The sequence below is a fragment of the Zingiber officinale genome, chromosome 11A (assembly GCF_018446385.1).
Source record: "Zingiber officinale cultivar Zhangliang chromosome 11A, Zo_v1.1, whole genome shotgun sequence".
Classification (NCBI taxonomy): Eukaryota; Viridiplantae; Streptophyta; class Magnoliopsida; order Zingiberales; family Zingiberaceae; genus Zingiber; species Zingiber officinale.
The window spans coordinates 42997046-43024917 of NC_056006.1; the positions used below are offsets into that span (position 1 = coordinate 42997046).

General features: G+C 39.0%; 1 protein-coding gene across 1 annotated transcript; it reads right to left on the minus strand.

Moving 5' to 3' along the window:
• Positions 1 to 27711, minus strand: LOC122032825 (phospholipid:diacylglycerol acyltransferase 1-like). Its single transcript, XM_042592138.1, has 6 exons — positions 27179 to 27711; positions 26479 to 26701; positions 26054 to 26337; positions 8835 to 9159; positions 1363 to 1628; positions 1 to 751 (listed from the first exon to the last, which is right to left on the minus strand). The coding sequence occupies exons 1-6, from the start codon at positions 27610 to 27612 to the stop codon at positions 268 to 270; spliced, it is 2016 nt and encodes a 671-aa protein (XP_042448072.1). The 5' UTR covers positions 27613 to 27711; the 3' UTR covers positions 1 to 267.
• Between the last annotated feature and the right edge of the window lie 161 nt (positions 27712 to 27872).

The window sequence follows — 27872 nt, forward strand, 5'->3', positions numbered from 1 at the left end:
GATGATAACGCTCACCCAGACTTAAATGCTTAAATATATCAATAAATCTGAGAGCACAATTTCTAGTATAAATGATTGATCCGATCCAATATTAATTTGGATTGGAGCTTCAAGGGAAAGTTATCGTGTCCACAAACGATAAGAAAACTAAATACACCAATGGCCAAACTCTCGCCGTTAAATAAAAGACGATCACACAAAATATACTTAGCACTGCTCTTTTTTGTCTGCACTTCAAGTATTCACGTTGTGGGTATTCAACTGGATTCATAGACGTAGGTTGATTCTTTCTGACCATTTAAATATATCAGTATAGGCATGATCGCTACCTATGTCCTCTCCAGTAGCACCAGCAGCTACTCTAATAATATCCTCTATCAATGCAAAGTTGCCCATTATATCGACATGAGCACCGCTCTGCGTGCCACGGCCTTCCAAGAGATTAGCTGGAGGAGCATGATCATACTCCCTGACGTAAGTCTTCATACCAGAAGGATTGAATCGGGTTTTTCCACGCCATCCTTTAGCGCACATGTATCCTGCACTTAACACTGGCACAGTCTCGTCACCATTAACCAGGTACACACCACCTCGCAAGCAGCTTTCTTCATTTCCACCGTTTGCAGAAGTATCAATCTGGAATGGAATATAGCATTCCGCATGAGGGGATAACTTGTAAACGTACGCTCTTTCTGTAGGTATTCCCACTCCATATAGGGAGTATATCTCCATATCAGGAGCATTTGGTAACCTGGGGGGCAGTAGTTTGTACATTAATAGAGTATAAGTTCGAAGACCAAAAAATAAAAGAGAGTACAAGAATGTAAGCACAAATTAAAATTGTTTTACATTGGTAAATTCAAGGTGTATAGAAAATGAAAATTATATCAGTGTATCTTTTTCATGAAAATGTTTTCAATCTTTCCCAAACTGTAAATTCAAGTTTTATCTGTAGATAATATTCACAATAGAATGCACCTAATATTTATCTTGGTATTCAGTGCAAGATAAAAGATACAATCCCTTCTATTTCTTCTCTAAAACTACATGGCAGTCGAGCAAGATGTTAATTTTTTGGTTATTTTGCATCACTAAGCAAAACTTTTTCCCCGACAAACTGATATACTAGTTGTTGCTTTTTTTCTAAATACTAATAAGGATGATCAGGACGAGACTCTTGTGGAGATAATTATTTGCATGGAAACAGTTAAAAACCTTTTGATGCTTACTATGTTGTGATTCAGAGAAGTAATAGATATCATTTTAAACATAGCAAAAAGCTTCGTATAAAGCCATGGAACACAAGAATTTATTTTTTAAAATAGGTTGGAATCAACAATTCTGAGTTTTAAAGTCACTTACTTTGTCTCCAAGGGATTTGACCAATACTTATAGTGCATATATTTTGGGTCATCAAGATCATCAGCAATTCCATATGAATGATGTGCACTTCCACGCTGCATCATCTTTGGGGCAACAAAATGAAGAAGATCCAGGAGAGAACCAGCTGTATATACTTTAAAATCAGCAACTGCTTTAATTCCTGCCCAACCCATTTCATGGTATTCGGTCCAAATTTCTCGACAAGAAGAATTTGAATGAGCAACATTGTTTCCCTTAATGGCATCCTGTACATACAGGTTAATTAGCAATTAGAAAAGATGTTAGGCCTAAGAAAACTTTATTTCAACATTAAAATTACTTTATAAATGTAATTACATTGCTCACTAGAGATGGGTAGCTTCTATGAAGACATGCAACATATTTCTATGATTGAAGAGGTAAACTCATATAGATAAAAAAAATTCGAAAGGCATTTGGATAAGATTTAATCGAGGTATCCAATTCTTGCATTTCGACTAATCCTAAAGGTGGATAGCCCGTTCCTTCTCGGCCTCACGAATCACCAACCAGGTAAATTCTAGAAGTATAGGTGGACCACAGAGAGGTCCCAGCATTACCAGTGGTTTGAACTCCTTGGGTATTCAGGAATATCCAACATGAGATTCGATTGCTGCATGTGAATGAGCCCCGCCCGCCATTTTACTACCACACCATGCCCTAGAGGACATAACATATGATTTTCGTGGTGATGCGGGGTATCAATCCCCATGCCTCTCGCATGCTAAGCGAGCACTCTACCATCTGAGCACTCTATCAACTTTGTGAGGGTCCTGGTGGATGTTGATATCACCACAGAACTATCGGAATTCTTCCCCGCTGTGTGTCCCAGCGGGTACTTAGGTAGACCTCCCCCTTCACTTTAAATCACATTTTAAGTTTTGTCTAGGTTGTCAGAGAATGGGTCACTACCTCCCTCAATGTGAAGCCTCAGTTAGCTTCCAATCTGCTCATTCTGCTAGCCAGAAACCGCAGACAGAGGCACAGCAGCATGGGTTGGCAGCGGCTACTGATCGTCAGCAAGTGTGCTGCCCCCCATCCTTGGCATCACCTGCAGGTCCAGCAGAGGCACCAACAGAGCAGATGTGCTGCCCGTCATCCTCAGGAGCTGGCTCAGGCATATACCCAGCAGTGGTGCCATCAGTAATGACAGAGGTATTACAGCAGCATGGCAACTTTGCTACTTCTGCAGAGTAGCTGGTGTGGCACAGTTTCACAGTCTCCGACAAAAATAGATGGAGTGCCAGACAGGGGTTGGGCCCAATGATCCTGCAGGGACAGCGCAGACAACAGAAACTAGGGTTCCGTGACTGCTGAAATGGTACACCAGGAGGCTGATCAAAGTTGTGAACCTAGCATGGATGGAGTAGAGGCATAAAAGGTGCACACCAATCGGAAAGCATAAAAAAGCTCAAAGCTGGTGCCCTCCCAGCAGAGAAGGGGCAGTTGCAGGCTCCCACCGATCCTGCTCAGTCCAAACAGATTGGACTCAACAGACCTATCCCACTGACAATCACAGCAAAGGCAAATCCAGAGCCTGCAGCAACATTAGCTGTTAGTGGAAATCTGAAAGAAGCGATTGGCACAAATCATGGCATGGACAAATATACTCTGTTGACTGGAATTGCGACTACTACTGCTAAGGGGAAAAAAAAGACCAGCACTGGACGGCCCATACCGTCCCTGGGGCTATGAAGATCAGCTCATAGAATATTCGAGGCCTCAACAAGGGGCCTCAATCAAAAGGGGGTGGAGAACCTCTTTAGATGTTTTGAGAGTATTGAAGACGAAACTCTGGGCTGCTGGTAATCATAATTTGAAGTTACTTTCCCTGTTTGCTGTTGCTTTCATTTATGGTAACCTGTCCCTGGTCAGAAGGAAGCCTTTGTGGGAAGGTTTACTGCACCTCGCTACTGATATGTGGCTGATGTGGCTAGTTATGGGGGATTTCAATTGCTTTTTGTCCGCTGAGTATAAACGAGAACTTCCGGTCATGCAGTATTGCACATCGGATTTTCTGCACTTCATGGCCTCTGCAGGCTTGGAGGATTTGGTGAACACTGGCTGCCGCTATACAAGGTTAACACCATATTTGCAGCAAATTGAACCATGCACTCATCAACAAATCTTGGCTGAAGGCTGAGCTACGCAGTTATGCTGAATTTACTCCTCCGGGCTGCCTCTCCAACCATTCATATGTTTTGACTCGGTTTTGGATGGTGGCACTCACATTCCACGACCTTTCAAGTTCTTTAACATGTGGGCCAAGAATGACATGTTTCTGCAGCTTGTCAAAAACAAATGGACAACCTACCAGCAGTAGGTTCAGCACAACACAACTTAGGTCAGAGTTCGGCAGGTTCTTAGGCTGTTGAAAACTGATCTGAAGCAACTCAACACTGAGCACTTTCAGCATATCTCAAATAGGGTAGCTGCTGCTTGTCAACGGCCGGATGAGGTGCAGGTTGCAGGCCTGGCGGACGGACATATGGCTGCCAACTACAAAGAACTCCAGCAGGCTGTCGCACGACTTAATGCAGTTGAATACAATTTCTATTTGCATCAAGTTAAGGTGGGTTATTCAAGTAAGTGGATTGGAACTCTTCTTTCATGCACTAGTTAAGTGGAACAACCAGCGCAATAAAATCACATCAGTAGCGAAGCTCGATGGGAGCCTAACTACATTTGAGAAGGAAGTCCAGAGCCTTCACTATGCACTTTCAGGACCAACTAGGCACCACAACAGGCCGGACAACACTCCCTCAGCAAAGTCTACAGTTTGGCCGGCTTCTCAACTCCGAACAGCATCCCCAGCTCGTCTCCTTGCCAACCACTGATGAAATCAGGATGGCATTGTTTGATATTGGTGATCAAAGAGTGCCCGGATTGGATGGGTTCTTCAAACACGCATGGACCGAACACAGTGAGTGCAGATTTTGTTGTTGCTGTCATGGAATTCTTTAATAGTGAAAGATTACTTCGTCAATAGAATCATACACTGATAGCACTTATCCTCAAGTCGGCCAATGTTAGTAAGGTAACACACTATTGGCTCATTTCCTGCTGTATTGTCTATAAAGTTAACTCTAAATTATTGGTAGCCAAGATTTCAAACATATTAGATCACATTCTTCATAAGTCCCGGGTAGCTTTCATGAAGGGCAAACTTATTATTGATAATATTCATTTAACACGGGAGCTATTTAGAAAATATAGTAGAAAGCGCATTTCACTGAGATGAATCATGAAGATTGACCTTCAGAAGGCTTTTAATTCAGTGCACTAGATTTTTGTGTATGAGGCTCTTATTGGGCTAAATTTTTCATTTCATGGATTAAAAGATCAGCAGAACATATTTGACTCGGCAAAACCTAATGATACATCCAATACCAATGATCTCGTGACTACCAATACTCGACTCCTTTCATATATCTTTTTCTCACTATAAAAAGAGTTGCTGTCAATAAAAAGGCTAATGACAGAGACGTTGATCCTCTTGTACCTTTCCCCCTCCTGACACCAAAGAGTGGATTGAATCTCTTACTGTTATATGAATGCTTCTTCGTTCTTCTCTCCCCTCAACTAGTCGAGGATACGCAGAATCAGGCACTATCTATTTCTCGTTGGCCATTAACGGAGGGACTTTTGGACACTTCCGAGGAACTAGAGGGCTGCAACATGGTGACCCACTATCGCCCTACCTATTTGGTATCTGTATTGACATATTTGTGAGGCGATAGTGCACTAGATAAGTTTCAGCTTCCGCCCACAGTCCACAACGTGCCCACCTCAGACTTGCCCACCTAGCCCATGCTGATGACCTACTTTTTAGCTGAAGTGATGCAGCATCGATTGGGAGATTGACTGCTTGTTTGCATCAGTTGGGTTATGGAGGCAGATTTTGGAGTGGCTGCATATGTCCAAGGAGATGTCCACCTAGAGACGGATGTTGAGGGTTTTCAAGCACCATTATCGCAGGACTTGAACCTTTCATCACCTTGCTATGTCTGCTATGAAATATTTTGTATGATAGGCAAGGAATAGCAATTTTTTTATGAGGTCAGGATTGATGTAGAGCAGATTTTCATGAGAGTGAAGGTACATGTATACTGGACCAGAACATGAGTAGACTGCAGGACCTACATTGTACATTTTGACACATATAACATATACATTTACTGATAAAAAAAGAGCTCTTAGTAGGACCAGAGTTTGAATCTCAGTAGGAACAAATATTTTCTAGAGATCAACCTATAAGTGTGCATAAATTATACTCTAGATATCCTCGGTAGGCGAACTGAGAAAGGTCGTCTACCTCCAAGATTAATCGGATTATTAAAAAAGAGCTCTCAATAAGAGCTCTCTGTCTTTATCCAAAAAAGAAAGAGCTCTCAATAAGAGTTGAGCTCTCAATAAGTTCTCCCTTCTCTCTAAAATCTCTCTAAGAGAAGGTGACTGGAGGTGGCTGTGGCAGGCGGGGAGCTTATGAGCTGTGCCTCATTGGCGACGGCGGTGGTGCTGCTGGTTGAGACAACATCCACAGCTTATACGTGCAGCTTAGGTGTTTCTTCCGCTGGTGCTAGATTGCGGTGTGTTGTGCTCTTGGAAGGAGGTGCACGAAGTGGAGCACACTTCTATGCGTGTGATGACTCGCCTAGCCTGATGCGCTGGGCATGGGAGGTGGGCACTCCTTGTTATGCTAGGTGCCTGATCTATAATGCTCTTCATCTAGGCAGTGGGTGAGAGTGGGCACTCTGATGGGCTCATGTCCAAGGGGTAGAGTTTCAACTTTGAGGGCTCCGGTGATCACCAGAGAAGACAACTACGCTGGTGGTTGGTGGCTGAGACAGGGATGGCTGGCTAGTCAGTGGGCAGGCTGGTTCTTTCCTGATTTAGTGGGTGCACACTCCTGCAATTCATCTCTGGACTTGCTGTTTGACCGTTTTGGTGAGTGCACATCTTTGCAACTCAGATCTTGAACTACTGCTGACCTTGCAAAAAGAGGGCTGCTATTGTGGTGGACAAAACTGCTGACCAATTGGAGGCTTTGGCTTCCCAAAATGAGTTGTCCAACCCTATATTGGATCTGCACCTGGTGCAGGGAACTCTGCAGGTACTTCTGCTTTGGGAGGTGGCTGTCAAGGTTTGGCAATGCAACCGGTTTCCGGGGGCAATGAGATTTTGGTCCTGGTGCACTGGGCAACACATACACCGTTGACCTGGAGGATCTTGTGGCAACTGATGCTGATCAAGCTAGCCTTTGATGGTGAGCCCTGTGAACCCAACAACAATGGGGCAGCCACGGTGCAATCGAAAGCAGTGAGTGAAATCATGGACCAGCCTGTTCAAAGACAACCGTAAGGCATTGATGACAATTTGGAGGAGTGCATTGGGGTATTGTCTAGTTGGGTACTATATGGGATGCTCCCTAGGCCGGCCGGGGGTACTATTTTGTAGCAACCTTCTAGACTATACCATTGGATCAAATTGATCTCAACCATATATTTGAGAGGGGGATGTCTATAAATACCAATCTTCCCTTCACATGTAGATTATCCTCAAGAATAAAGCTCTCTTTATTACTCCCTCTCAATCTCTCTTAGCTTCTTGTGCGGATCTCCAATAGTCCTCGGGGCCATGGTATCGCGGTAAGGCATCCAAGTTGTCATTCAGGCACCTGCGATTTGAACCCCAGCTACGGCGTATTTACAGGAATTTTTCCTCCAAATGAGGGGCGTAACCAAAGGATGTTGGGCTTCTGGACTGGCCGCCGTATGCGCTTCCCGATTTACCCTGGTGGACGGTGGAAAACTTCTGTGGGACCGGGCCGGTCACCCCAGGGATAGTGAGGCTAACTGGAATTATCATTTTTTTCGTGTGGATCTCCAATAATTTAAGCTTACTTGGCTACTTTGAAGTGATAAGTTGTCTAAATGTCACACTGGCGAATGGTGCTAAAAAATAAGTCTGTGATAATGTGCAATTAACTAATGCTTTGGTGCATTTGAAGGACTAAGGACTTAATGAGAGGTGTACTCTTGGACAACATAAAGTTGCCACAATGTGGAGACGATTATTTATGAATTAAAATCTTGGGGTTCATACTTTAGATTTAGTTGACTTGTTAAAAGACTTTGACTAAGGAACAATGAGATCTTAGTAGTAGTATATAACCAACCTGGACCCTAGAGCTTTACATAGGTTTGCTAGGAGTAAGACAAGCAAAGTCAGAATTCTCAATTAGACTAAGTCGACTAATAGCAGTTCCAGTCGACTAGAGTGTTTGAGTTTATTACTGAGTCAACTAAACTCTTTCTGCTCACAATAAGGTACCTTTATGTTTGAATTGAGTGACTAAAACGTCTTAAGTTAACTCAAAAGTATCCATTGGATGAATAAGTTTGTTGAAACCATCAATTGCTTAAATCTACTAGAAGTTATCCGAACCAGAAGATTACCCTCTATTTAAATGTTACCTTTCTAATATAAATAGAGGCCACGCTCATTCCCTAAGTGCTCATTCTGAGCCTTCTACTTGCTTGGTATTATCTTCTTTCTTTTTGTTCATCATTTTCATACTTTGTAAAAACACTTGTAAGATAGGTTGCTCTAACCAAGGAGCTTTTTATTAATGGGTTTTCAAACATAATCCACCTACGGGATCCATAAACCATGGAGTAAGTCCTAGGATTTGAACGTCATAAATTTTTCTATTAGTTTTGTGGTTTTTATCATTATTGTTGTGCTAACTAAAGCACCCACAAGTTTTAACAAGCGTTTTGGCCTAGAAAAGTAAGGAATTTGTATTTGAACATGTTATTCACCCCCTCTGGTTAGAATTCTAGTTCATATTAACAATCCTCTACAACCACTACTGTTGACATTAGATATCCCCTTCTGCCATTTATGCTACTCCCTCATCTCTTTTAGACTTTAGAAGTGTTATTTAGTTATTTTGCCATAAAGTGCAGCTGTAGGTAGTTATCATGACTGGGCACTAACTAATAAAGGGATTTGAACCAGGATAAAATCATAAATATAATCACTATCAGATTGACAAACATATTTTAGAATTGCCATTTAGTATTTATATTTTTCCATAAAGATCTTCTGTAGGTATTTATTGCTGCAAGGCACGAACTAAGAAAGGGATGTGAACCGTGATAAGAAAATCATAAGTATAATCATTATCGGATTGACAAATGGAGCAGTCAGTGTGCATATATAAAGTATTATCATGTCAGAGACCCTAAGCAATTTGATTATTTTATCATCAACAGGATGATGTATTCTTCACTTGGAATAACCTGAACTTAAGTATCAAAGATAAGAAACACAGCATTCACTAAAAGAATCTAGAATGATAGGACTAGCATGAATATGTTAGATGACTTGGTTAAATACATAAGTATCAGAAAGAGGGTTTTAATTACCCGAAAATCAGTCTGCTTTAACTTGGCTGAAGGTGTCTCTGCAACATTTTTCCCAAAAGAAATAATCCTGCCATAGTTGACTCTTGATGGAACTTCAATCATCTCCTTATCAACATCTTTGGATTGATGAGAATCATTATTCTTATTCTTCTTAGGAGCACACTCATAGCCTTCTTCAGGAGACCATTCTAAACCACCCCAAATTGTATCTCCGCCTTTAGGAATCATGGACATAGTTGAATCCCATGTTCGAGTCATGCGCATGACATGACGTAATGTTTGAAAACCAAGAAAATCAGAATCCAAAACACCAGGTGCTATGGCCCTACAAAAGAAATGGACAAGTTGCATTACAAGTCAATTGAAGAAATGATATAAATAGAAGGCGTCAATGATATGACAGGTCTTGCTCACAACATTAAAAGGTAAAAAAGTTCTAATAACTGGAGCCACTTTTGCTAGGTATTTTTTTAATTCAAGAACACAAATTAAAATAATAAGCAAGAGTCAAACATTGATGATGCACACAAATAGCAAATAAATGAAGCAAAGACATTGGTTTACCAGCATAAAAACTGCCAGTATACAAGTATCAGAGTGTGTTAATGAAAAAAAAAGTGACATGTAAGTGGGTAGCACATTTTGCCATGACTAATATACAAAAACCCAAAATAATAACATTTCCATAAAAAAAATTAAACTCAACTGTAACATTGTTTTACTAAACATGATGGGCAATAGCTTTTGCATATTTCCTATACAATTTTTTTATAATACATTGTCTTTTAAACCGCTGCTTAGATATGATAGAATTGAGTATTGGATTTGTCCACTAGATAGGTTGAATTAAGTGTTAATTCAAGCTAGGCAAACTTAGATCTTTTTCTTATTCAAATTTCATGCAAATATATAGTGACGCAACGGATAACAATCAATTCCGTTGATGCACGTACAAATACCATAAGCGATTATCAAATCCGTTAATTCGCGCACCAATAATATCTATTGATTAGAAGGGGAATACCATAAAATAGGAAAAACATCACGTTCCAAAAAGGAGACGGCGGCTAAAAATAACATTAATCAAAACTGTCTCAAACATTAACTAAACAGATCTTTATATAGACTCTAAACTTTAAGATCAAAAAAAAAGAAAATAATCCCAAAATATACACCCAATTCCTAATTTGTAAAGAAAGGAAAAGAATCCTACCAAAAAGAAAAAATACCCACAATCATAAAATTTCTAAACAGACTCAAAATATAAAAATATAAAAGATTGAAAAAATATCTTAAATACCAAATTAGATAATAATAATAATAATAAAATACTAAAATTACTTTTTTCTATTCAGGCATCATTCTCCCTGAGATGGAGAACATTTGACGTCGAATTGTTGGACACATCATCCTCAGAAGTATCACTGACGATGATGATTATGAACAATGATGTTGCATGTGATTTGTCAGCTAGCTGGGTGGAATGCGAACAAAAACCTTTGAAATCATCCTTGTCTCTGCAATAGAATCTAATGGCCAATGATGCGTCAACACGTCTAAAGGCAGGTGTCGCATCATGCTGGAGTTGATTTTTTTTTTTTTTTACCAAGGACCAAAGGAACCAAAAGTAGTATAGGTACTTGATCATAGTTATTTGAGGCATGAGGTGCCCAAAAGCATATTGGTGGAGTGGGACCTGAGGCGCTAGATGCAAAGTGAGACGTGCGCCTTACCGAAGTAAGATATTTGGGTATAAATTTTTATAATTCAAACATATATCGAGAATTTTTGTCAAAATATTTCGCTAACGAAATCTAAATATTTCATAAACTATTAAATAATAATATAAATATAAAATTCACTAACATTCAAATATTAAAATAGTTTATCTTCCTAATCAAAATCAAATTTTAAATTAAAGAAAAATCAAAATCAGTGGAATGAAAATTCTAAACTAATTTACAATTTGAATTTATGAGGAATGAAAAAACACAATCATTAGAATGTAAACTTCTTAATAATTTACAATTTGATTCTGTGAAAGAAAAAAAAACAAAACCGATAAGAAAAATTATGAACTTAAATCTACGAGGAAAAAAATATACTATTATGACAAAATAAAAGAAGAAAAGCAAGAAAGTATAATCAAATCTAGATGACCAACATTAATATTGTAGGCAAGAGAAGAGTTCACATTTGAGAAGAGAATGGAGGGGAGGGCAGGTTGATACTGATTTTTGAGAGGAGAGGAATAGTCTATAAATACGTTTGCAAGAAACCAAAAGAGGTTGATGTTCATTTTATAGGGGAAAGGAAGAATCAAGCAAGAAAAATGTGTCATATGCATACAAATTAATGCAACCTAATTAGTTTAAAGGGTATTTAAAGGTATGTGTTAGACTTTAAAAAAATAAAATAAAACTTCAATAAAGCAAGAAAAATTGTGCCTTAAGCACTCTTTAACCTCCAAAAGGCGCACGATTAAGCGCGCTTCATTCAAGTACTGCACCTAGGTCACTGCCCAAGCACAAATGGCGTGTCGGGCTACGCCTTACGCCTAGGCATAGCCAAGGGCGTGCTTTTCACAACTATGTACTTAATGGCCCCTTTTCCGCTCACTCAAGCTCCTCCTTTCTAGAAAGCTTAGATTTGTCCTCCAACTTGTGAGATTAGGTATCTTGAGATGTAACACAATTAGAATTTGGGTCGGCTTGCTGGCACGGCTCCTCCGACACTCAAGTCAGTCAAAGATCAGACGAAGAAGAAATGAAAAAAAGAAGACGAAGAAGAAGAAGAAGAAGAAGAAGAAGAAGAAGAAGAAGAAGAGAAGAGTTTGAAGGAGAGTTGCCTCTGCTTACGAGAATAAGAAGATCCACCACCTATGACTTACCTCATTCCACTCTTTATATAGCCTTCTGAAAGGGAATCTCCACGTAGCCCATTATCTATCCACTTGAGGAATGATTAGGGGACCAGATTCGACAACCATCACTTATTTCTCCATTCATCGATCGCCGTGTATTAACCAAAAACTTCAGAGCCTCTAATCCTCGACGGAACTTGATAATATTGCTCGACAAAATAGATTGATTTCCATAGCATCGTAACTTTATTTTACTAATACTATAGCATATGGGAACGTGAGAGTTCAGGAGATTAATATGATTTCCAAGAACACTGTAGCATCACTATAGCTACTGTAGCAATGTTGTAATGTAACATTTGGGCACATGGATTGCTCGAAGAAAGAATGGTTCCAGAAATACTGTAGCACCACTATAGCATTATTGTAGCTACTGTAGCAGTATTGTATTGTAACATTTAGTCACTTGGATTGCTCGGAGAAAGGATGGTTTCTAGAAATACTATAGCACCACTTTAGTTAGCAGTGTTGTACTATAGCATTTGGACATTTGGATTGCTCAGAGAAAGAATGGCTTCCAGAAATACGGTAGCACCACTTTAGTTCCTGTAGTAGTGTTGTACTATAGCATTTGGACAATTGGATTGCTCGGAGAAGGAACAATTTCCAAAAACACTGTAGCTATGTTGTATTGTAGTATCGCTGTAGCTTACGGTAGAATTACTATAACAGTGTTGTACTATAGTATTTTGAGCACTTGAATTGCTCAGGCAATTAGAATAGTTTGCCAAACACTTTAGTAATACTATTATGGTAAACTGTGATTGCTCAGGAGAATACTCTAGTGACTCGAGATACTTGGGCATAAATCCGGATACTATCAGATGCCCCACTGCAAGTTGGACTCAAGAGCGAAGCCAAATAAAATCTGATTAAAAGTACTTGGTAGAATAGGGTCAGCTCAGGGATAAATTCGAATATCATCAGATGTTTCTCGTTCAAGTAAGCGAAGTCAAATGAAATTCGATTAAAAATACTGGGTCCAATAAGATCAACTCGAGGATAAATCCAGATACCATCAGATGTCCCTCCTTCAAATTGGACTGAGAAGTGAAATCGAATGAAGTCTACTTAATAATATTAAGTCGAACATGATCAATATGAAGAGAACCCTTGATGTCATCATGCACCAAGATTAATATTCCAATAAGAGTAAATATTCATTCACATACCACACTTGATTCTTTTCTTTTAATAGAGAGAAATGCTTCCTTTTTATATAATGAAAACTTTTTTGAATGAATTAAATGTTATGTTCAGTACCCAATAGAAGAATGAGATAAGCATGATAACAATACCAAACAGAAGCACTGTTACGGAGCATAAAAAGACCAAAAATAAAATCTAAAGTCTAATAGTCCCAACCGGGAATAATAAGAATGCCAAAAAACAATATAAACCCAATCCAGGATAATAAGAAGAATACCACGAAAAACTGACAAACCATTCCAGCCCGGGGATAATAACGAGAATACTATAAAGACCGGAAGACTAATGTCCGAATTAGGGAGAGGAGTTTGATCCCTTGGTCGTGAGGGCAAGTAGCAATACTGAAAAGGCAAAAAAATATAATCTCACTCGAGGATAATAATAATAATAATAATAGGATACAAGAAGTCCAACGACATTCCAATCAGATTAGTAATACTAGAAAAAGTACTAAATGGTCAGAAGTTCAATTCGTCGGAAGATAACCATAAGAATACCAAAGAGACAGAAATCCTATCTCGCATAAGGATATTACTGAACTGGATAATGAGACAAAAAACTGATCTCACCATGGAATATTATTGAGTTGAATAATGAAATGATTAGAGTAACATAGTCATGAGGTTGCTATAAAATAATATAGCACGGAGGTTATTATAACTATAGCCCAGAGGCTGTGAGAAAGACTGAGCTCGAAGGCTGTGAGAGAATAGTAAAATTTAGATGCAATCATAATATAGGGGTTGTTATAGTTTGTCCGGAGGCGGAAAGTCCTATACTTAGCGCATTGGTTGTTATAAGTTGGGTCAGAGGCAGCGATAGTTTATCTAACTCATAGACTGTTATAGTTGCCCAAAGGCAATGCGAATATAAGCTCTTAGGTTGTTATAATTTGCCTAGACACAGTGAGAATATACCTAGCCCATAGGCTATTATATTTTGCCTGGAGGCGAAAAGTCCTATACCTAGCACATTGATTGTTATAATGGGCTGGGAGGCACTAGTTTACTTGGAACCTAGGACTTTATAGTTTGCCCAAAGGCTATAATATATATCTAGCCCATAGATGATTATGACGATGCCTGCATGCTGTCATAGTGGGATAAGACCAATCTTTCTTTGATAGCGTTATCCCTATCGGGAATAGGAACTCGATCCCTAATGCTCTGTTTACTTGGGAGAGTGGAAAGCAAAATAAAAGAAAAGTTTCCACGGTGGAAAAGTTTCCGCCGTTTACTTCATTAAAATTTTCCGAAGGAAAAGTAACGCAATCCATCAGCGGATAATTTTGGAGTCAAAATCGATCACATCAAAATCGGACGGAAAGCAGCGGATGGAAAAAACAATGACGCATGTACCCCTTTTGCATTCACAAAATTACACCATATACCAAAAAAAATGACGCATGTAGCCTTTTTAACTCACAAAATTACACCATATACCAAAAAAAATGACGCATGTAGCCTTTTTAACTCACAAAATTACACTATGTACCAAAAAAAGACGCATGCACCCTTTTTCATTTACAAAATTACATCATAAGTATTCATCTTCCTCTATCAAGGTAAACAAGTGTGCAAAGGAAAAGATTTCTTCACCTTTTCTTTTCTCTTCCTCCAAAGATAACTTTCTATCATTGATTCCTTTCCTTTCCTCATCCACACTCTAGAGTAAACATAGCATAAATCTAAAAGATAATAATGAGAATATCAAAGACACTGCCGGAAAGAAAAGAAATGTCATGAATACCAAAAGACCTATTTAATTTAGACCAGGGATAAGAGCTATAAGGTCGTGCAGCCAAGCTGAAGAACTAAGAGATAAGACTAGTTGGCCAAGCTGAAGTTGTGTGGTTGCAACAAAAGGACTGAAAACTAGGGCCAAGCTGAAGTTGTGTGGTTGCAACAGAAGGACTGAAAACTAGGGCCAAGCAACAAATGCTTAGGCTAGGTGATAACTAAGTGGCTGAGATGCTAGTGTGAAGACAATGACCCGAACGCTTAGGACGAGAAACCAATCCACGAATAAGTCTTGGTGTGAAGACAATGATAAGTTAACACTATAGAGAAAGTAAATATCAGGTTTATTGAGTGCATAAAAGAAAAGACCTGAAAATTCCTAAAAATGATTAGAGAGAATAATCACATAAATTTAAATTTGACAGTTATACGTGATGGATCGAAAGCGCTAGAGGGGGGGTGAATAGCGCTCGTGGCTATTTTAACGTTTTTCGGAAATCGTAAAAGAGTTACGCAGCGGAAAGTAAAAGCAAACACAACAGACGTAGATGTTTTACTTCGTTCGGAGCCTATGGCGACTCCTACTCGAAGGCCCGCGGTCCTTGACCGCTTTCGATGGGCAACAACTATAATATCGGAAAGATTACAATTTGAATTACAATTAATGCAATAAGTAAACTAATACTGACAACAAAAGATCGAAGAGTCTGAGCTTCGGGTTGTCGACGTTGAGTAGTAGCGCTTCAAGGTCGTCTCGTTGGCAGCACTTCACAGAAGAAAGCTTAGAATGTCTTGTTCTTGAAGCTGCACCTCAACCCTCTTTTTATATGAGGTTCCGGGCGCCTGGGACCTTTCCGGTCGCTTGGAGTGTGACGTGGCCAGCCAACTAGGTTGCTCCACGTGGTGAAGTCGCGCAGGGGATAAAGTTTGGTCCCGGACGCCCGGACCACCTTTTTCCAGCAGGTTCCTCTCCTGCAAAACAAGGTTAGTTCGAGCAAATACCCTGCAAGACAGTGTTAGAATCTGATAAAACATAGTAAAGAAAAACTGACAGTCTTCGGACTGTCCGAGTCTGACTTCGGATTCCCAACCGGAAACCCTAGGTCGACCCGACGCCTACTGTTCCCTCTACGGGGAACGCGTCCTCACCTACTCCCCTCAGGAGAGATTACCTGATGCCAGTCCGGTCCTCCAGACCGACTGGACTTTCCGCCTAGGGTTACCACCCCCTAGACCTAGGGTTACCGCCCCCTAGGGTTTTCCTCCACCTAGGGTTACCGCCCCCTAGGACCTAAGGTTGCCGCCCCTTAGGGTTTTCCCTCACCTAGGGTTACCGCCCCCTAGGACCTAAGGTTACCACCCCTTAGGGTTTTTCACCTGCCTAACCGCAGCTAGGACTTTCCTGAAACACTTATTCAAACATGTTAGATCACACACAAACTTAACTTTGAATCCTTTACCATTATCAAAACTAAGGTTCGATCGTCGGATGCTTCCCGCACCAACAATCTCCCCCTTTTTGATAATGGCAACCGAAATTCAATGTTAAGTACAAAATATGCAGTTATGTATAAGCACAAGAACCAAGATAAGCATAAACATAGCTCCCCCTTAATATAAGTTATTCTCTTTGAATTTTTTTTTTACTAATAGCCATAGCTCCCCCTTAATACAAGCTCTATTTTTTTTTTTTTTTTTTACTAATAGTCATAGCTCGCCCTTAATACAAGCTCTATTTTCTTTGAATTTCTCTACTCCCCCCCTTTGCCATATATCAAAAGTGAGTTAGTTTTGAAAACAATTTTCAAAACACAATTTTCTGGAAGAAAATATTCAGGTTTTTAAAGAAAATTTCCAAGGAAAATTTTTAACTTAAAAATTTCAAAGTTTTAAATAATTTTCTAAATATTTTTTTTTTTTTTTAAACTTACCGAATTTTCGAAAATGTTTCAACTTAAATAACTTTCTAACAAGATAAAAAATTTTCAAAGTAGAGGGTACTTGAAAGTTTTAAATTTGGAGAAAGTTTTTTGAGAAAGCTGCTTAAGGCATGTTTTTGAAATGAATTTCAAGAATACTTAAGGCAAAGGAGAAGCGATAACCTTAATTTTTAATAGCTTGTCATTTGTTTTAGTAAGGTATCAGAGCCCTAAAGTCCAAGCATGAGTCAAGATTTGTTTTGATCAGGTATCAGATCCCTTAAGTACAGACATGCTTAAACTTATTATTTCCTTCACCAACTGTCTAACCGTTTAGCTACTTGCTGATTGCCTAGAGGGCAACAGTGTTCACTTGGTTAGTCAAGTCAAGTCAATTGATCCAGTTAGATTTGACTAAGGCTGGAAGACTTGATTTGATTACTTTTAATCACGTATTTAACGCCCAGACTCATATTGATGCATAGAAATAAGCATTCTCGAGTCCAGGCTGTACCCTATGCATCTCACACCGTTCTATGTTTTACAAACACAATCAAGGTATACCTAGGTGTTTGTGAGATGCTCTGGCTGAGTCCTGGGGGAACATGATTTCTAGGGGGAAATCCTAGGCTAAATCCAACCTTTGAAAGTCTAGTAAATTGGGGATTGTGAAAAATCAGTTTTGCCTAGAATTTCAAAAAAAATGTGATTAAGAGACTGATCTATTGGATTAAGGTATAATCAATCAAGTCTGAAGTAAAAAGTCGACAGATAAAAGAGTTTTCAATTAATTTAATCTATTTTCTAGTGGTGTTAATTCATTTCTTCAAACTTTAAACTTCTCTATGAATCTATATGAGAAGACAGATTTCTTGTGAAAGATCATACTGGCCTTTGATACCAATCCTACTCTAGTGATTTGTACGTTTTGACAACCACCCAAGTAAACTTCCCAACAGAATCTACAAAAGAAAATTAAAAAATACAATCAATAAAGAATTCAGAGGATGTTCATAGATTGATCATTTTTCTTGTTGCTTCCTAGTGTGGTTGAGCCTAGCATGATGTCCTCTTCTTAGTGGCAAAGGGTAGAGCCTTAAATGATGTCTTCTTAGTTGCAAAGTGCTTCAAAGCTAACTAGGTATGAATGATGGCTCTTAGGACTCTTGTTAAGGGTTTAAACTTAGAAGAATTGAGAACTTGGCTTGTATCAAGCGTAAGAAAATTAAAAAAAAATAAAGCAGGTTTTAAGAGTTTCGAGTTTGTAATGATTAAGAAGGAAAAGTAGCTATTGGGGGCAAAGTAGTCTAGAAACTAGTTGTTACCGTAGTATGACTGCATGCACCCTCAAAAACGGTTGTTGACTGATATTTCTGTTGTGATATTGAACAATGGTCAATGGTTCAGTTGAGTCTGAATAACAGTTTGACAGAACTTTCAGTCCTTTACAGGATAAGGTTAACTGATCATAGTCAATGGAGTTCAAACTCAACCAAATATTCTAGCTCACTAAGGGCCTTTAGGATGGGTTAAGAGTTAGATGAAATCATGAAATAAATAATTGGACATCAAGAACACTGCATAAAATGAAGGTTCAAAAGCCATACCAAAATTTCAATATTTGACTGGAAGAATATTTGTTTGATATTCTAGCAATGTTCCAATGTACGGTGACAGTGGAGAATTGGAGAGGAAGGAGATGAAGGAAAAGAAAACAACTGTATGCCTAAGTTAAGATTTTGTGTACAGTTTACAATGCTACAATTTTGACATTGTGTGGGCGCAAGTTAAAAAAATCACAAATATTATTTCAATTCATCTTAATGTTGAATGTGTATTATAGCATGCCAAGATGATGTGAGCCTAGAAGAGGCATTGAAGGGAATTGGGAGACCCATGACAAGGTCCAAGACTAAGAGAATGAAACAAGCTTTGGAAGGCTTAATAATGAGGCTCAAGGAAAAGGAGGATCAATGCACAATGGAGGCAACAACTAAGTGGATCACATTCCTTCAATTTGAAAGTGAAATTGGACCAACATGAGGACCATTTTCGTGTGCATGCATGGGGGGTTTTTCTAAAATGACTTTTGATGTTTTTTGTGGGTTTTTAATGCATTTTTGAGAGTTCCTAAGATAGTATAACAAATACCATGCATGCATGATTGCATTAAGCTAGTATTAGGGATTAGTGGTTGCATTAGTGGATAATAAAACCCATACATGCAAGCATGATATTTATTGCATAATTAGTGCATAGGGGATCTTAAGGGATGTTAAATAGGAGAACTCTTGTATGACAAATCATGTAAGTTTGAATGAAAATTTGAGTTCCTCTTTTGTGAGAGCTTCCTTCTTGTTCTTAGGCAAAGAACTAATTTCGATCTTATCAAGGCAACTTGTGGCGATCAAAACTCCATGACTTATCACTCACCTTCTCATCTTGCTTGAGTGTGGCGTCAATATCCTTCCCCAAGCTGAATTTCAAGGTGATCCATTTACAAGGTTTCTTTATCATTTGGTATCAGAGCCTTGGCTCCTTGATTTTCATGTTTGTGTTTTGTTTTCATCTTCGTTCTTGTCCATCTTTGTTAATCTCTCCATCCCTATCTGTCGCAAATTTCTATTCACTATTTGGGTCCTCAACTTTAAAAAAAAAAAAAAGAGGAATCATTAGTCATTGGTTTCTGATTGAAAAAAAAAAAATAAAAATAATATATAAAAAAAGAGGAGGATTTGTGAATTGAAAGGACTCAATATTCTTTCTTTGTGAAATCTGAATTCAAAAGATATTCCTTTCATTGCTCTTGATCGTTGCTGAATTTCTCATTTTATCCGTTTATTTCTCTTGTTCTACTCATATTTCTTTTGTTGGTTTCTTGTTCACTTGATTGTCTACTTGCTGTCTTGAGAAAGACATTGATAAGGTTCTTTCCTTAAGAGCTTATAAAGGAAGCTGAGTGGATAAATCTGAGTGCAACCACGTGAGTAGAGTGGTGAGGTTCGTTTAACATTTCTTTTGTAATTTTCCTTGTCATCTTCTTTTGTTGCAAGCATGAGTGGGGAAAAATCACCTAATTCCCCTAGGCGAGATCTTAATAGGCTTCAAATGGAGGCACTTACTCAACAATTTGAGAGAATACTTCAAAGACAACTTGAAGAAATACACGAAAGGATGGACCGACTTGAAGGAGAAAAAGTTTCCAACCGTGGGGGCAATTCTAATCATGAAGAATTTCGTCAAAGTGAACCACTCTATGATTCACCAAGAGAAAGAAGGAGGCATGAAGGGGGAAGAAGACGTGAAAAAGGAGGTAGAGACCATAGACGAGAAGATGATCTAGGAGGTGTGAAAGTCCAGATACCTTCCTTCCAAGGGAGGAATGATCCTGAAACATTTCTTGCATGGGAGATGAAAATAGAACAAATTTTCTCATGCCACAATTATAATGATGCAAAGAAAGTAAAGGTGGCTGCCCTTGAGTTCACCGATTATGCCTTAATTTGGTGGGATCAATTACAAAAGGAGAGAAGAAGGTATGGAGAGCATCCTATCAACACTTGGGACGAAATGAAGACTTTGATGAGAAGGAGATTTGTGCCTTCCCACTACCATAGGGAATTGCACAACAAATTGCAAAGACTCACCCAAGGGAGTAGGAGTGTGGATGATTACTACAAGGAGATGGAGGTGGCTTTGATTAGGGCCAATATTGTGGAGGATAGGGAAGCTACCATGGCTTGGTTTCTCCATGGCCTTAACCGAGACATTAGAGACATTGTGGAATTACAACATTATGTGGAGCTTGACAACTTAGTGCATCAAGCAATGAAAATAGAGCAACAATTAAAGAGAAAGGGCGTTATGAAGAAATCATCTTCTCCAAACTACTCTTCAAGTTGGAAGGACAAGCCAAAGAAGGAGGGTTCTTCTTCAAATTCTAAGGAGGAACCAAGCATTAAGAAGCCTATTCCTACTACCTCTTCTTCCACTTCTAAGAGTAGGGATATCAAGTGTTTTAGGTGTTTGGAAAAAGGTCATATTGCATCCGAATGCCCGAATAAAAGACTATGGTGGTGAGGGATAATGGGAGTATCTCTAGTGAAGAAATTTCTTCTCATTCCTCTTCCTCAAGCGATGAAGAAAATGATGGAGCAGCCTATGCGCAAGATGGAGATCTCTTGGTGGTTAGGAGATTATTGGGAAGCCAAGCCAAGGAGCATGAGGAGGACCAAAGAGAAAATATTTTTCATACCCGCTACCTTATTCAAGGAAAGACATGCTCTATGATCATTGATGGTGGAAGTTGCACCAATGTGACAAGCACTAGGTTGGTCACCAAACTCAACCTCAAGACTACACCACATGCAAGACCATATAAACTCCAATGGCTAAGTAATAGTGGTGAATTGGTAGTGAACCAGCAAGTGTTGATTAATTTCTCCATTGGCAAATATGAAGATCAAGTTCTATGTGATATAGTGCCTATGGAGGCAAGTCACATTCTTCTTGGAAGACCTTGGCAGTTTGATAGGCGAGCTCACCATGATGGATTCTCCAACAAGTTCTCTTTTGTCCACAATTCTCGCAAAGTTACACTTGTACCATTATCACCTAGGGAGGTTTGTGAGGATCAAATAAAAATGAGAGAGAAAAGAGAAAAAGAAGAGCGAGAGCATAAGAAAAAAAAAGAGTGTGTGCAAAAGAAAATACTTGATTTTGAGGACAAAATTCAAAAGAAAAGAAAGAATGAGGAAAAAAAAGAGAGAAAAATAGAAAATTTGTTTACAAGAGTAAGTGAGGTGAAGAAAGCTTATTTGACAAGGCATCCAATATTTCTTCTTTTGTGCAAGGAAACTTGCTTGGAATCTAATACTAACTCTTTGCCTAGTGAAGTTGTTGTTATTTTACAGGATTTTGAAGATGTGTTTCCCAAGGAAGTACCTCACGGATTGCCACCAATGAGGGGGATTGAACACTAAATAGACCTTATTCCTGGCGCTTCTCTGCCCAATAGGCCAGCTTATAAGAGCAACCCTCAAGAAACAAAGGAGATACAAAATCAAGTGGAGGAGTTATTGCAAAAAGGATGGGTTAGAGAAAGTTTAAGTCCTTGTGCTGTACCCGTAATTTTGGTCCCTAAAAAGGATGGAACATGGAGGATGTGCACTGACTGTAGAGCCATCAACAACATCACAATTCGGTATAGACATCCAATCCCTAGACTTGATGATTTGCTTGATGAATTGCATGGTGCTTGCTTCTTTTCTAAAATTGATTTAAAAAGTGGGTACCATCAAATTAGGATAAGGGAATGGGATGAATGGAAAACAGCTTTCAAAACCAAATATGGATTGTATGAATGGTTGGTAATGCCTTTTGGGTTAACTAATGCACCAAGCACTTTTATGAGGCTTATGAACCATGTCTTACGAGAATTTCTTGAAAAATTTGTGGTAGTATACTTCGATGATATTTTGGTATATTCCAAGAGTTTTGTTGAGCATATTGCACATCTCCAATCTGTCTTGCATGTCCTTAGAAAGGAAAAACTATATGCTAACTTGGAAAAGTGTTCTTTTTGCACTAACCATGTGGTTTTTCTTGATTTGTCATAAGTTCTAAAGGAGTGCAAGTTGATGAAGGGAAAGTCAAGGCCATTAGAGATTGGCCAACTCCTAAAACTGTGAGTAAGGTTAGAAGCTTCCATGGGTTGACAAGTTTCTATAGGAGGTTTGTGAAGGATTTCAGCACAGTGGCAGCACCCCTAAATGAAATTGTTAAGAAAAATATGGGTTTTAGATGGGGAGAGAATCAAGAAAATGCATTTCAAACACTTAAGGATAAACTCACACATGCACCCATTCTTACTTTACCTGATTTTTCCAAATCATTTGAAATTGAATGTGATGCATCTCATGTGGATATTGGGGCTGTTTTATTTCAAGATGGTCATCCCATTGCATATTTTAGTGAGAAATTAAGTGGTGTCACCCTCAACTATTCCACTTATGACATAGAATTGTATGCCCTTGTTAGAGCATTGCAAACATGGCAGCATTATCTTTTGCCTAAAGAATTTATCATTCATAGTGATCATGAATCTTTGAAGTATTTGAAAGGGCAAGGGAAGCTCAACAAAAGGCATGCCAAATGGGTCGAATTTGTTGAACAATTTCCTTATGTGATTAAGCATAAACAAGGAAAGGTAAATGTTGTAGCAGATGCACTTTCAAGAATGTATAATTTGTTAGCTACACTTGAAACTAAATTGCTTGGCTTTGAACATATTAAGGAATTGTATGTACATGATAATGAGTTTTCCCAATTATACGCTGCATGTGAAAAGAAATCACAAAATGGGTTTGTTAGGCATGACAACTACTTGTTTAAGAATAACAGACTTTGTATGCCTAGAGGATCGATGCGTAAATTGCTAGTTAGGGAAGCACATGAGGGGGGTTTAATGGGACACTTTGGGGTTCAAAAGACCTTAAAAATGCTGCTTGAACATTTTCATTGGCCACACATGAAACACGATGTGCAGAAATTTTGTGCACGGTGCATTGTGTGTAGAAAAGCAAAATCTAAGACATTACCTCATGGACTTTACACGCCTTTGCCTATTCCTAATTTTCCTTGGACTGACTTGTCTATGGATTTTGTTTTAGGGCTACCACGTACTCAAAAAGGTAAGGACTCCATTTTTGTGGTAGTTGATAGATTCTCCAAGATGGCACACTTCATACCTTGCCACAAGGTGGATGATGCAACTCATGTGGCAGATTTGTTTTTCAAAGAGGTGGTAAGACTTCATGGCATGCCTAGGAGCATTATTTCAGATCGTGACACCAAATTTTTAAGCCATTTTTGGAGGACCTTATGGAACAAGCTGGGAACAAAGCTTCTTTTCTCCACCACATGCCACCCACAAACTGACGGCCAGACTGAGGTGGTAAATAGGACACTTTCTACTCTTCTTAGAGCAATTATTAAGAAGAACATTAAGTCTTGGGAAGAATGTTTACCTCATGTTGAATTTGCTTATAATAGGGCGGTCCATTCTACTACTCAATTTTCTCCTTTTGAGATTGTTTATGGGTTCAATCCACTAACACCTCTTGATTTGCTTCCTTTACCTAACACTTCTTCTTTAGTTCACAAGGATGGCAAAACAAAGGCAGAATATGTGAAGAAGCTTCATGAGCAAGTTAAAGCTCAAATTGAGAAGAAAATGGAGCAATATGCAAATCGAGCCAATAAAGGGAGAAAAAGAGTGGTCCTTGAACCCGGTGATTGGGTGTGGGTTCATATGAGGAAGGAACGGTTTCCTACCCAAAGGAAATCAAAGCTTCAACCAAGAGGAGATGGACCATTCCAAGTGTTGGAAAGAATTAATGACCATGCTTACAAAATTGATTTGCCCGGTGAGTATGGTGTTAGTGCAACATTTAATGTGGCTGATTTGAGTCCTTTTGATGTAGGAGATGAAGACCTAAATTCGAGGACGAATTCACCTAAAGAAGGAGGGAATGATGTGAGCCAAGAAGAGGCATTGAAGGGAATTGGGGAACCCATGACAAGGTCCAAGACTAAGAGAATGAAGCAAGTTTTGGAAGGCTTAATAATGAGGCTCAAGGAAAAGGAGGATCAATGCACAATGGAGGCAACAACTAAGTGGATCACATTCCTTCAATTTGAAAGTGAAATTGGACCAACATGAGGACCATTTTCGTGTGCATGCATGGGGATTTTTCTAAAGTGACTTTTGATGTCCTTTGTGGGTTTTTAATGCATTTTTGAGAGTTCCTAAGCTAGTATAACAAATACCATGCATGCATGGTTGCATTAAGCTAGTATTAGGGATTAGTGGTTGCATTAGTGGATAATAAAACCCATGCATGCAAGCATGATATTTATTGCATAATTAGTGCATAGGGGATCTTAAGGGATGTTAAATAGGAGAACTCTTGTATGACAAATCATGTAAGTTTGAATGAAAATTTGAGTTCCTCTTTTGTGAGAGCTTCCTTCTTGTTCTTAGGCAAAGAACTAATTTCGATCTTATCAAGGCAACTTGTGGCAATCAAAACTCCATGACTTATCACTCACCTTCTCATCTTGCTTGATTGTGGCGTCAATATCCTTCCCCAAGCTGAATTTCAAGGCGATCCATTTACAAGGTTTCTTTATCACAAGAGGTGTCAAATGTTGACATAACACAATATCATCCATATGATTGACACAACACCCCAGGATAGATTCCTTATGCCAAGTGGTATAGAGTTTCAGTAATTTATTGTAACAATACATTTTGACCGTGTTGCCTGACATGGTATGAGATTTCAAACCATGAATAAAATATATACTTGTCGCACAATGGGGAAACAATATCTACAAGCTTTGATGTTTTATTTATTTTTGGCTTCAATGAACTATTTTCCTCAAACAAGACCATCAATATGTCACTTTAGTTTGTTATTATCAAAGCAATGTTAATGTGAAACCATGGCCAGAAACCTTAGTCAAACACCAATTACCAATTGCCTGTTATACACTCCATAGAATGGGTTTCAATAGCCATCATGAGCCATAGCTATTTACTAATTATAGCTGAAGTGGAAGGGTCATAAGAAATATTCTTCTGTCTTACTCCTAGACTTAAAACAAAATCTCTACTCCTAGACTTGGACAAAATCTCACAAAGAAGTGATTACTTCTTGTAACTTATAAGAACATAGATGCAGCATAAATGCATAATAATGTGGAAAGTAATTTGATACTGAAGATCAATGTGGCCCAAGATGATGTCCAGGAGCATTCATTCTTCAGTGAAAATGACTGAGGGGAAACCAAGATACCATATCAGACTGCATTGAATCAGGTTTCCACTTAATTGTAACAGGTATAGAGTAAAAGAGCTCACTGCTATGCAATGATCACAAAGATCCAAAAGTCATCAATGCTTTCCTAAATATACCATCAAACAGTAACAATGGAATAGAATAACAAAGTAAATACAAGTGGGAAATTGACTTAACCAATTAAAGAGGTTTCATTTGTACACCAATGAAAAACAACAAAAAGATTCCGCTGACAAAATATTCTTAAGCTACAAAAGAACACATGAACAAAGCTAGTGGGAAAAAGGATAAATTGTTCAACCAAAAAAACTTCTAACCATGAGTAAAACAATCAGGATATGATACAAACTCTTTTTCAACTAGTATCAAGGATAGGATCTCCTAACATTTTTAGCAATGTAGCAGATCAATTCTGTACTTTTGTCGATTTTCTTACACATTTACATTTCAATGTGACAAAACACGAATGATCATCCTAAAGTGAAGGTGACATTAATTTTAAAAAAAAAACTTGCTCAGCATTAGTTATCTAAAATATAATATCCAAGAAGCTCAGAAACACTACCTTGCAACAGCAACATCTTTTGCTTCAGCTGAAAATAAACCAGCAACTGCTTTTGGAACACCTAAAAATGGTCCACCAATATTCATAACTGATTTTATATGGTCTGCGCACCAGTTTGGACCACCACCACCGCCCATAGGAGAAGGTGCCTCAACCCATTTCATGAAATGCAAAAAATATAAGACACCCATGGAATGTGGAATAACCACCACCTTCCTTCCACCATTTGTAGAGACCATAAGTTCTATGTTACTTTTTATTCTGCTCAATGTTTGATCACGCACCTATACAAGGGAGAATATTGAAGGTTTGCAGTTGATAGGGGATGTTTCAACTCCATAAGATATATGATAAAAAAAAATAGCGATAAAAAATGAGAAATCAAACAAAATGATGAATACACTGGTTGACAAGGGAATTCAAACCTCCGTGTTCTGGAATGAGATTCGCCAGTCATAGGCTGCCATGTACATAGTTTTCTCTTCATACCCAATCTGAGCCAAGTTAGCAATCAAAACTGCCCACACAAAGTAACCAGGAGCAAAATAATCAGCCGCAACCAGCCCGGTGACTGGTCTAACCCTTATACCAGGAGGGTCCAGCCCAGTTTCGTTATCCAGGGACATATGCTCAACCCAGCATAAGGGTCTGAGACAAATAACAAATAGAAATAAAAACATTATACTGTTTCCCAAAAGAATTATGAGAACTAAGGATTTATTGGTTTTCTCTCACGCAAAGCATCGTATACACCAGAAAATGTGAGGAAAGGAGGAAGCAGCAAAATGTTGATAGGAACTGAGAAGAAATAAAACTTAAACAGAAAGGAAGAACTTAAACAGAAATGTTGAAAGGACCAACGAATTATTTGTAGCTAAAAAGTTTTACAGTTCAGACGAGTTACAATTTCTAAAAACAACTTTCTATAAAAAAACAAAAACAAATAAAAACAACGACAATACAGCCAAAAGCTAGAGAAGAATGTATTCAGGAACAGCTTTTTTTTGGCCCAGAAACGATACTCTTTTTCTCTTCATAAAGTTTTATCCCAATCCAATTAGGAAGACAAAAGTAACTCCAAGAAAATGCAAGTATATATAGGAAAGGGATGAAGGTCCTTTCTACCTTTTGTAGACCTCTCCAAATGTTCCTCCCCAAAGGCGCTTGCGAAAGAGGCCATCAGCGCACTGATGGCCTTCCCACAGCTCGAGTCCCCCAGTGACGATCCCAGGAACGAAGACCACGGGATGCTTGGCTTTCAGCCCTTCCTTTTGAAGTTTAACGCCTGGCGGATCAGACAACGGGCCTGTGATAGCCTCCGTGACGTACTGCGGTAGCGAGGCCGGGAGGGCGTTGTAAGAGAAGAGCAACAGCCACCATATGGAGCAGATCACCCCGATAAGCCAGCAGCAGCTGTCAAGACAGGACCATCGCCCCTTCCGTTCCTTCCCGCCCTTCTCCTCAGCCTTGACCTCCTTAGGAGGACTGGGGTCATCGGGGGACTGCGACGGCGGTGGAGGCGGAGGCGGAGGCTGAGCGCCCTTCCTCCGCCGGAGCATCTTGGCTGAAATCTACAGCTAGATTTATTGATGTGAGGAAGGGAGATGGAGTAGCAAGGGAAGCGACTGCTAGGAAAGCCCGCAAATCTGACGACGGAGTAAAAAACATCATTTTTTGTTTACATATTCCATGGCTGAGATGGTAACCGGACCAGCAGGAGTACGAATCGTGACGCTTCTCTCTCCGCACACGCGTTCAACACGTGCCGAGATGATTTCCGTGGATTCTTGTGGGAGGGGAGATGAGATCCTCTGACTCC